At 59.6% G+C, this 12,351-nt stretch overlaps 1 protein-coding gene across 2 annotated transcripts in view; it reads right to left on the minus strand.

The window, feature by feature from the left end:
* The window catches only part of ATP1A3 (ATPase Na+/K+ transporting subunit alpha 3), a 38,240-nt gene extending 25,889 nt beyond the window's left edge, over positions 1-12,351 (minus strand). For both annotated transcript variants that reach the window (XM_090127959.1, XM_090127960.1), the window contains exons 1-6: positions 12,196-12,351; positions 5,674-5,793; positions 4,159-4,218; positions 2,490-2,693; positions 1,266-1,379; positions 286-420 (exon numbers count right to left, since the gene is read on the minus strand). In XM_090127959.1, the coding sequence (XP_089984085.1) occupies positions 286-420; positions 1,266-1,379; positions 2,490-2,693; positions 4,159-4,218; positions 5,674-5,793; positions 12,196-12,201 (639 nt within the window). In that variant the 5' untranslated portion in view covers positions 12,202-12,351. The remainder of the gene's footprint in view (positions 1-285; positions 421-1,265; positions 1,380-2,489; positions 2,694-4,158; positions 4,219-5,673; positions 5,794-12,195) is intronic.

Consider the following 12,351-nt stretch of genomic DNA (forward strand, 5'->3'; position numbering starts at 1 on the left):
CTATAGGGCAGCGCCGTGGGGCGCAGTACCGCGTGGCGCCGTTTGGCGGCGCTGTGGGGCAGTGCTATAAGGCAGTACTACGGGGCAGCGCTGTGGGGTGCAGTACCGCGCAGCGCCGTTTGGCGGCGCTGTGGGGCAGTGCTATAGGGCAGCGCTGTGGGGCGCAGTACCGCGTGGCGCCGTTTGGCGGCGCTGTGGGGCAGTGTTATAAGGCAGTACTACGGGGCAGCGCTATGGGGCGCAGTACCGCGTGGCGCCGCGTGGCGGCGCTGTGGGGCGCAGTACCTTGCAGCCGTGCGCGGAGATGATGCGCAGATCCGCCGGGACTCGGTCACCACCCTTCACCTCCACGAGGTCGCCGACCACCACCTCCTCCGCGTTCAGCTGCATCTTCTCCCCCTCGCGGATCACCAGCGCTTGCTGCGGGAGCCACGCTGTGGGGCTGCCCCACCGACGGGCCCACACAGCGCCCAGCCCCACAGCTGCCCCACAGCGCCCAGCCCCACAGCTGCCCCACAGCTGCCCCACAGCACCCAGCCCCACAGATGCCCCACAGCAGCCCCAACCCCACCCCCTGCCCCATAGCTGCCCCACAGCACCCAGCCCCACACCTGCCCCACACCTGCCCCATAGCTGCCCATAGCACCCAGCCCCACAGCAGCCCATCCCCACCCCCTGTAGCTGCCCCACACCGCCCAGCCCCACAGCAGCCCCACACCCACCCCCTGCCCCATAGCTGCCCCACAGCTGCCCCACAGCAGCCCCACAGCCACCCCCTGCCCCACAGCTGCCCCATAGCAGCCCCAACCCCACCCCCTGCCCCATAGCTGCCCCACAGCCCCATAGCTGCCCCAACCCCACCCACATCCCCAAACCTGCCCCATAGCTGCCCATAGCACCCAGCCCCACAGCAGCCCCAACCCCAACTCCTGCCCCACCACAGACCCACACCTGCCCCATAGCTGCCCCACAGCAGCCCATCCCCACACCCTGCACCCATAGCTGCCCCACAGCCCCATAGCTGCCCCAACCCCACCCACAGCCCCACAGCAGCCCCACAGCACCCAGCCTCAAGCCCACCCCCCGCCCCACAGCTGCCCCACAGCACCCAGCCCCACAGCACCCCACACTCCCCCAGCCCCACAGCAGCCCCACAGCAGCCCCACCCCTTCGCCCCACAACAGCCCCACAGACCCCCACTGCTGCCCCACCCAGCCCACCCCCAACCCCCAGCCCCACTGCTGCCCCACAGCGCCCAGCCCCACCTGAGGCACCATGTTCTTGAAGGACTCCATGATTTTGGAGCTCTTGGCCTCCTGGTAGTAGGAGAAGCAGCCCGTGATGATGACGACGGCGGCCAGCACGATGCCCAGGTACAGCTGTGGGGCACAGCAGCGACATGTGGGGCAGCCCCACAGCGGGGTCTGAGCCCCATAAGTAGAGCTGCACTATGGCACGGCTGGCCAGCGCCAGCCCCATAGCCAGAGCCCCGCTGACCCCATAATGGAGCCCTATAGACCCCATAACCGGAGCCCCACTGACCCCATAATGGAGCCCTATAGACCCCGTAAGTGGAGCCTCGCTGCCCCATAACCAGAGCCCCACTGCCCCATAAATGGAGCCCCATGGATCTCATAAGTGGAGCCCAGTAGACCCCATAATGGAGCCCCATAGACCCCATAGCCAGAGCCCCACTGACCCATAAGTGGAGCCCCACGGACCCCACATTGGAGCCCCCCCCAGCCCCCCCCCCACCTCCATCACCCCATATCCCCCATACCCCCCCAGCCCCTACATTGTCGTTGGAGGGCTCATCCTCGGTGCCCACCTGGCTGCCATAGACCCCATAGCCCCCTCCCACCCCATAGACCCCATAACCCCCCCATCCCCAACCCCCCCACCCCACAGACCCCATAGCCCCCCCATACCCCCCCAGCCCCCTATGTTGTCATTGGAGGGCTCGTCCTCAGTGCCCGCCTGGCTGCCATAGACCCCATAGCCCCCTCCCACCCCATAGACCCCATAGCCACCCCCAGCCCACAGACCCCATAGCCCCCTCCCACCCCACAGACCCCATAGCCCCCTCCCACCCCATAGACCCCATAGCCACCCCCAGCCCACAGACCCCATAGCCCCCTCCCACCCCACAGACCCCATAACCCCCCCATCCCCAACCCCCCCACCCCACAGACCCCATAGCCCCCTCCCACCCCCCAGCCCCCCCAGCCCCTACGTTGTCGTTGGAGGGCTCGTCCTCAGTGCCCGCCTGGCTGCCATAGACCCCATAGCCCCCTCCCACCCCATAGACCCCATAGCCACCCCCACCCCACAGACCCCATAGCCCCCCCATACCCCCCCAGACCCCCCAGCCCCTACGTTGTCGTTGGAGGGCTCGTCCTCGGTGCCCGCCTGGCTGCCATAGACCCCATAGCCCCCTCCCACCCCATAGACCCCATAGCCACCCCCACCCCACAGACCCCAGCCCCTACGTTGTCGTTGGAGGGCTCGTCCTCGGTGCCCGCCTGGATGCCGTAGGCCAGGAAGCAGAGGATGGCGCCGATCCACAGCAGGATGGAGAAGCCCCCGAAGAGCTGCCGGCAGAACTTCACCCACTCGGGGGTCGTCGGGGGGGGGGTCAGCGCGTTGGGGCCGTCCCGAGCCAGGATCTCCTGCGCCTTGCTGTGCGTCAGACCCTGCGGGCACCGACGGACCCGCTGAGACCCACGGGGACACAGGGGGCACAGGGGGACACAGGGGGGCACAGGGGGACACAGGGGGGCACAGGGGGGCACAGGGGGACACAGGGGGCACAGGGGGCACAGGGGGGCACAGGGGGGCACAGGGGGACACAGGGGGGCACAGGGGGACTCATGGGGACTCATGGGGACACATTAGGATTTATAGGGGCACATGGGGACACATGGGGACTCATGGGGACCCATGGGGACACAGGGGGACACAGGGGGACACATCAGGATTTATAGGGACACACAGGGACACACGGGGACACAGGGGGACTCATGGGGACACATGGGGACTCATGGGGACACATGGGGACACAGGGGGACTCATGGGGACACATTAGGATTTATAGGGGCACATGGGGACCCATGGGGACACATGGGGACTCATGGGGACACATGGGGACACATTAGGATTTATAGGGACACACGGGGACACATGGGGACTCATGGGGACTCATGGGGACACATTAGGATTTATAGGGACACACGGGGACACATGGGGACTCATGGGGACTCATGGGGACACACGGGGACACATTAGGATTTATAGGGGCACATGGGGACACACGGGGACACATGGGGACTCATGGGGACACATGGGGACACATTAAGATTTATAGGGACACACGGGGACCCATAGGGACTCATGGGGGCACATGGGGACACATGGGGACACATTAGGATTTATAGGGGCACATGGGGACCATAGGGACACATGGAGACCCATAGGGACACACGGGGACACATGGGGACTCATGGGGACACCTTAGGATTTAAAGGGACACAAAGGGACCCATAGGGACCCATAGGGAGCCATTAGGATTTATAGGGGCATATGGAGGGACCCATAGGGACGCACTGAGATCCATAGGGACCCAGAGGGACACACGGAGAGACCCCCATAGAAGGGGGACCCCATAGGGAGCCACGGAAAGACCCTCAGAGAGACCCCATACAGACCCATGGGGACCCACAGAGACCCCAGAGCGAATCCCACAGGGACCCCGTGGAGGGGATCCCATAAGAGACCCCACAGAGGGGCACCCCAGTGAGATCCCATAGCAAATCCCACAGGGACCCCGTGGAGGGGATCCCATAAGAGACCCCACAGAGGGGCACCCCAGTGAGATCCCATAGCAAATCCCACAGGGACCCCGTGGAGGGGATCCCACAGGAGACCCCACAGAGGGGCACCCCGGTGAGACCCCATAGCAAATCCCACAGGGACCCCATGGAGGGGATCCCATAGGAGACCCCACAGAGGGGCACCCCAGTGAGACCCCATAGGGAGACCCACAGGGACCCCATACAGAGACCCCATGGAGGAAACCCACAGAGGGGGGGTCGAAGAGGGACCCAGCAGAGCCCCCCCCCCCCCACCCCCAGAGGACCCCATTTTTGGGGGGGGTCCCACCTGCACGCAGTCGGTGTTGTACTTCCTGCACACCTCCTCGATGGACATCTTGTGCTCCGTCTGTGGGGTTGGGGGGGGAAACCCCATTGATCGGACCCCCCCAAACCCCCCAGACCCACGTGGGGGGCAGACCCCGCTGATTGGAGCCCCCAGACCCAAACCCACAGCCCTCCCTGCCCCCCCCATCTCCCCAACCCCCCCCACTGCCCCCAATCACCCCACTGACCCCCACCCCCCATTGACCCTACTGACCCCACTGCCCCCAATGTCCCCAATGCCCCACTGACCCCATTAATGCCCCCATTGACCCCATTACCCCCATTGTCCCCATTGACCCCATTAATGCCCCCATCCACCCCAATGCCCCCATAGACCCCAACCCCCCCCGCCCCCATACTGACCACGGCCACCTCCTTTTTGAGGTTGGCAAGGTCCCTCTTCCCCCATTGACCCCACAGACCCACTGACCCCAGTGCCTCCCCCACCCTCCAAGGCCCCCCCAGTCACCCCATGGCCCCCATAGACCCCAATGCTCCCACTGCCCCCATTGTCCCCATTGACCCCAATGCCCCCATTGCCACAACAGACCCCACTGCCCCCATTGTCCCCATAGACCCCAATGCCCCCACTGCCCCCACTGTCCCCACAGACCCCAATACCCCCACTGTCCCCATTGACTCCACCGCCCCCATAGACCCCAGTACCCCCAATGCCCCCATTGACCCCAATGACCCCACAGACCCCAATACCCCCACTGCCCCCAATGCCCTCACTGTCCCCACAGACCCCATTGACCCCAATGCCCCCACAGACCCCACTGTCCCCATAGACCCCAATACCCCCAATGCCCCCATAGCCCCCACAGCCCCCACCACCCCCATAGACCCCAATACCCCCAATGCCCCCAATGCCCCCATTGACCCCAATACCCCCAATGCCCCCATAGACCCCAATACCCCCACCGCCCCCATAGACCCCAATACCCTCAATGCCCCCATTGACCCCAATACCCCCAATGCCCCCATAGACCCCAATACCCCCAATGCCCCCATTGACCCCAATACCCCCAATACCCCCAATACCCCCAATACCCCCATTGCCCCCAATGCCCCCATTGACCCCAAAGCCCCCACCGCCCCCATAGACCCCAATACCCCCAATGCCCCCATTGACCCCAATGCCCCCACCGCCCCCATAGACCCCAATACCCCCAATGCCCCCATTGACCCCAATACCCCCAATGCCCCCATTGACCCCAATGCCCCCAATGCCCCCATAGACCCCAATACCCCCAATGCCCCTATTGCCCCCAATGCCCCCATTGACCCCAAAGCCCCCACCGCCCCCATAGACCCCAGTACCCCCAATGCCCCTATTGCCCCCAATGCCCCCATTGACCCCAAAGCCCCCACCGCCCCCATAGACCCCAATACCCCCAATGCCCCCATTGACCCCAATGCCCCCAATGCCCCCACAGCCCCCACTGCCCCCCCCCCCAGTCGCCCCCATACTGACCATGGCCACCTCCTTCTTGAGGTCGTCGAGGTCCCTCTTCCCCTTCCCCTTTTTGGGGGATTCCTTCTCCCCTTTGTCCTGTGCGGTGGTGGCCACCCGGTAACTGTCGGAGCCGCCGTACTGCGGGGGGGGACGGGGTCCCGCACGGCTGCTCCGCTGTCACCGCGCCGACCCCGACCCCCCCGGACCCCCCGGACCCCCCGGGATGCGACCACCCCCAAAAGGCACCACAAGAGCCCCGGAAACCCCATGGAAATCGAGAGCAAAGGGGCGAAATGGCCCCAAAACCCCACTGAAATCGACACAAAAGGGACAAAATGGCCCCAAAAGCACCAAAATGGCCCCAAAACGCCACTGAAATCGACACAAAGGGGATGAAATGGCCCCAAAAGCACCAAAAATCCCCAAAAGCCCACTGAAATCGACACAAAAAGGACAAAAATGGCCCCAAAACCCCACTGAAATCGACACAAAGGGGATGAAATGGCCCCAAAAGCACCAAAATGGACCCCAAAACCCCACTGAAATCAACACAAAGGGGATGAAATGGCCCCAAAAGCACCAAAATGGCCCCAAAACCCCACTGAAATCGACACAAAGGGGATGAAATGGCCCCAAAAGCACCAAAATGGCCCCAAAACCCCACTGAAATTGACACAAAGGGGATGAAATGACCCCAAAAGCACCAAAATGGACCCCAAAACCCCACTGAAATCAACACAAAGGTGATAAAACTGCCCCAATAGGGACAAAAGCACCAAAATGGCCCCAATAGGGACAAAATCGCCCCAAAACCCCACTGAAATGGCCCCAAAAGTGATAAAATGGCCCCAAAAGCACCACTGAAATCGACACAGAAGGGACAAAATGGCCCCAAAAGCGATAAAATGGCCCCAATAGGGACAAAATGGCCCCCAAAACCCCACTGAAATCGACACAAAAAGGACAAAATGGCCCCAAAGGTGATAAAATGGCCCCAAAAGCACCAAAATGGCCCCAATAGGGACAAAATGGCCCCAAAACCCCACTGAAATTGACACAAAAGGGACAAAATGGCCCCAAAAGCAGCAAAATGGCCCCAAACCCAAAGAAGAACCCGAAGAAACCCACAAAGAGCCCAAAAGCCCCAAACGGCCCCAAGGCACCAAAGGACCCCAAAAATCCCGCAGCAGAAACCCCAAAAACGCCCCAAACGGCCCCAAGGTAACGGAAGGAGAAAAGGGAGGTGATTAACGGCGCCGTTAATTGGGAGAGCGGACAGCCCAGCAAGAAGGGAGGGGGGGATAAGGGGAAATGAAAGGGAAATCAAGAGGAAATCAAGAGGAAATAAAGAGGAAATCAAAAGGAAATTAAAGGGAAATTAAAAGGAAATTAAAAAGGAAATCAAAAGGAAATTGAAATCAAAAGGAAATTAAAAGGAAATCAAAAGGAAATAATAAAGGAAATTAAAAGGAAATCAAAAGGAAATCAAAAGGAAATAATAAAGGAAATTAAAAACTAAATTAAAAACGAAATTAAAAAGGAAATTTAAAAGGAAATTAAAAACGAAATTAAAAGGGAAATTAAAAGCGAAAAAATTAAAAAGGAAACAAATAAAAAGGAAATAAAAAAGAAATTAAAAAGAAATCTAAAAGGAAATCGAAAGGGAAATCAATAAAGAAGGAAATAAGTAAAAAAGGAAATAAAAAAAGGAACAAAACGGAAACAAAGAAAGAAGGAAACAAATAGAAAAGGAAATTAACAGGAAATTAATTAACAGGAAATTAACAGGAAATTAACAGGAAACTAAACAGGAAATAAAAGAAACTATAATAATAATAAAAGAAATAAAGGAACGGAAACGGAAACGGAATCAAAGCCTGAGGAAGGAAATGGGGGAGGAACTGAAAATCGGCCAATTAAAGCAATTAAGAAACGAACCGCGGAAATCAACCAGAAATTAAACGGATTCACAGGAATCCCAAGCCCCAAATTCAAAAAAAAACCCTCATTAAAACCTCAATTAAAACCTCGTTAATAAAAACAACAACAACAAAATCCCCGAATTAAAAATCATTAAAAAAAAACCCAAATGACCCCAAAATCGCCCCCCAAAATGACTCCAAATGACCCCCAAATCCCCCCCCCAAAATGACCCCAAAATCACAACCTCCCCCCCCCCAAAAAAAAACCCCAAATGACCCCAAAATCCCCCCCCCAAAATCACAACCGCCCCCCCCCGAAAAAAAAACCCCAAATGACCCCAAATGACCCCAAAATCCCCCCCTCCCCCCCCCCCCCGGCCGCCCCTCCCCCACCGCCATCTGCCGCCCCCCCCCCCCCCAAATCCCCCCTTCCTAATCCGGATTTATTGGGGGGGGGCAGCGGGGGGGGGCGGGGGATGTGGGGCCGCCCCATAGCAAAAAGCTTTGGGTTTTTTTTTTTTTGGGGGGGGGGGGGGGCAAAAAAGGCGGCGCCCCCCCATAGGAACTTACCTGAGATATTGGGGGGGGGGCTTAAATGCTGGGGGGGGGGACCCTAAATAATAGGGGGGGAATTGGGGCCCTATAATGGGGTGGGACCCTAAATATTGGGGGGGGGGATTCGTGCCCTATAATATTATGGGGGGGGACACCCTAAATATTATGGGGGGGGCAATTGGGACCATATTGGGGGGGATGGACCCTATAATATTGGGGGGGGGCCCTAAATATTGAGGGGGGAGGATTGGGGCCCTATAATATAATGGGGGGGGAGACACCCTAAATATATTGGGGGGGGGGCAATTGGGACCATATTGGGGGAATGGACCCTATAATATTGTGGGGGGGGGGCAATTGAGGCCCTATAATGTAATGGGGGCGCTGGGGGGGGCAACTGGGACCCTAAATATTATGGGGGGGGGCACTGGGACCCTATAATGCAATGGGGGAGCAATTAGAACCCTAAATATTTGGGGGGGGTTATTAGAAGCAATTTGTGGGGTGGGGGCACTTCGGACCCCAAACATTTTTGGGAGGGGGGGGGAGAGGAGGGAGCCCCTATTTCTATGGGGGACCCCATTTTTCTACGGGGGTGCCCCCATTTCGGGGGGGTCCCATTATTATTTGGGGGGGGTCCCCATTTTTGGGGAATTTTCTCATTTTTTAAGGGGGGTCCCCAACATTTTCATCTTAACAGCCCCCCCAAAAGACCCCTTTCCCTATGGAAAATGGGGGGGGGGAGAGGGGGGAACAATAGGGACCCCCCCCCTATGGGGACAATATGGGGGGGGGCAATATGGGGGACTTTGGGGGGAACTATGGGGGACCCCCATATGGGGTCGTTATTGGTGGGGGGGGTCAATATAGGGGATTTTGGGGGGGGGACACTATGGGGGACCCCCATATGGGGTCGTTATTGGTGGGGGGGGTCAATATAGGGGATTTGGGGGGGGGGACACTATGGGGGACCCCCATATGGGGTCGTTATTGGTGGGGGGGGGTCAATATAGGGGATTTTGGGGGGGGGACACTATGGGGGACCCCCATATGGGGTCGTTATTGGTGGGGGGGGGCAATATAGGGTACATCATTATGGGGGGGGCACTATAGGGGACCCCCATATGGGGACAATATGGGGGGGGGCACTATGGGAGGCTGCTTATGGGGACACTGGGGGGGGGGCAATATGGGGACCCCCATATGGGGGCATTATGGGGGTGCACTATAGGGGACATTATGGGGACGCTACGGGGGACCCCTATAGGGACACTATGGGGGCACATATAGGGGTGGGGACACATAATAGGGACACATATGGGGTGGGGACACATATAGGGACACTGGGACGTGTATGGGGACACCTATAGGGTCACCTATAGGGACACGGGGACAAGGACACCGGGTTCCCTATGGGGACATCTATAGGGACACAGGGACACCTCTGGGGACAGCTATAGGGATGTGGGGTCCCCGATGGGGGACGTCTATAGGGACACCTATGGGGACAAGGACACGAGGTCCCTTATTGGGACACTGACGTCTATGGGGACGTCTATGGGGACGCAGGGTCCCCTATGGGGACATCTATAGGGACACATATGGGGACATCTATAGGGACATGAGGCCCCCTATGGGGACATCGGGTCCCTTATGGGGACACTGATGTCTATAGGGACACCTATAGGGTGACAGGGATATGGGGTCCCCTATGGGGACATCTATGGGGATATGGACATCAGGTCCCTCATGGGGACACTGTGATGTCTATAGGGACACCTATGGGGACAGGGACACGGGGTCCCCTATGGGGACAGGGCCATAAGGTCCTCTATAGGGACACGGAGATGCGTATGGGGACAGCTATAGGGATGTGGGGTCCCCTATGGGGGACATCTATAGGGACACGGGGTCCCCTATGGGGACACTGTGTTGTGTATGGGGACACCTATAGGGACACTTATGGGGACAGGGACACAGGGTCCCCTATGGGGACATCTGTGGGGATATGGGGTCCCCTATGGGGACACTGTGATGTGTATGGGGACAGGGCCATAATATCCTCTATAGGGACATTGGGATGTATATGGGGACACCTACAGGGTCCCCTATGGGGACAGGGCCATAAGGTCCCCTATGGGGACACTGGGACGTGTATGGGGACACCTATAGGGTCCCGGGGTCCCCTATGGGGTTGGGGACGCCGCCATTTGCACGAGGACGTGCACATATGGGGACATCGATGGGGGCACTGATTTGCACGAGGATGGGCACGAGGACGCGGACTTGTGGGGACAGCTACGGGGACGCTGTGATTTGCACGCGGGTGTGCACGGGGACAGGGGCCCACGGGGACACGGATTTGCACGGCCGCAAGGACACAGGGTCACACGTGGGGGCACAGAGCCACACGGAGACACCGACGGTGAGACTGCAGTTTGCACGAGGGCGTGCACGGGGACACGGGCGCACGGGGACGTGCGTGGGGACAGCACGGTTTGCACGGCCGCAAGGACACGGGGACACACGTGGGGACACACGGACACGGGGACATCGGGGCAGGCAGATGGGGGCAGCACGATTTGCACGAGGGCGTGCAAAGGGGACACAGGTTTGGGGGGACATCTATGGGGACACCACGATTTGCACGGCCGCTGGGACACGGGGGGACACACACACAGGGACACCTCCATTTGCACGAGGACGTGCACGAGGACGCCCGTGGTGCCACACACACGCATGGCCCCAAGGACACGGGGACACACGCGAGGCCACGTGCGACACGAGGGGGGGGATTATGCAACTTCCCCCCCTCCCCCCCAGCGCCGCACTGCGCTTTGCACACCCATTGCACACCCACCGCACGGCCCTTTGCACCACTGAGCCTCACAAGTGCCTTGCACGCCTCGGGCACAGATGCTGGCGCCTTGCACACCCTTTGCACGCTGCATAGGGCGCCTTGTGCGCCCATCTGCAGTCCCCTTGCACGCCTCGTACGCCCCTTGCACACCTTGCACGTGCATCATGGCGCACTGCGCACCCCTCTGCAGTCCCTTTGCACGCTCCTGCCGCACTGCGGCCCCTCCAGCACCTTGCACGCCTCTTGCACGCCTTCCTTGTGCTCCGCACGCCCCTCCACCCCCCTCTTGGCACCTTTGCACCAGCCCTGCACACCCCTCCAGTTCCTTTCACATCCTTTTCACACCTGCTGTCCCCTTGCACACTTGTCCAGCGGCTCCCACCTCCTCGCACAGCCCGTTTCACACCTTGCACGCCCATTTCCAAACCCTTCTATCACCTCGCACACCGCTGCACGCCATTTTCACTCCCCTGTCACCATGCACACTCATTTGCACGCTCCTTCTACACCTTGCACTCTCCTCCAGCAGCCTCGTCCCCTCTCACACCACACTCGTGCCCCATCCCCCCATTTGCACACCATTTGCACACTGCCCCCCATTTTCACACCCCACCCCCCACTCCCATTTGCGCGCCGTTTTCACACCACTTGCACACTCTTACCACCACCCACCCCCTTTGCACACCCCCATTTGCACACCACGTTGCACACCCCCGCCCCTCCCACCCCCATTTGCACATCATTTGCACTCCTCCTACCCCTCTCTCAAACCCATTTCACACCATTTGCACACCCTTTTCACCCTGCTTTCACACTCCCCACCCCTCTCACTCCCGTTTTCACACCATATTCACACCATTCCCCCCCCACTTTCACACTTCCCTCCCCTCACTCCCATTTTCACACCATTTTCACACCATTTTCACACTCCCCTCCCCTCTCACTCCCATTTTCACACCATTTTCACACTCCCCTCCCCTCTCACTCCCATTTTCACACCATCTTCCCCCCACTCTCACACCCCCCACCCCCTCACTCCCATTTCCACACCTTTTTCACACCATTTCACACCATTTTCACTCCTTTTTCACACCTTTTCACACCATTTCACACCATTTCACACCATTTCCACACCAATCCCCCCCCCCCCGATTTTCCCACTCCTCGCCCCCCTCCCCCCCATTTCCCGCCCCCCCCACGTACCCCCATGGTGGCGGCGCTCCCGTCGGGGTTCTCCCCCCCCCCGGCCCGGTTCGGTTCTGCGCTCGGTGCCGCCTGGCAGCGCCGCGGACCCCGCGCGGTTCTGAGCCGGGTTCGGAGCGCCGCGTTCAGGGCTTACAGGGGGGCGGGGCTTCGGGG

This window comes from Phasianus colchicus, chromosome 32, assembly GCF_987193195.1.
Source record: "Phasianus colchicus chromosome 32, bPhaCol1.hap1.1, whole genome shotgun sequence".
Taxonomy (NCBI): Eukaryota; Metazoa; Chordata; class Aves; order Galliformes; family Phasianidae; genus Phasianus; species Phasianus colchicus.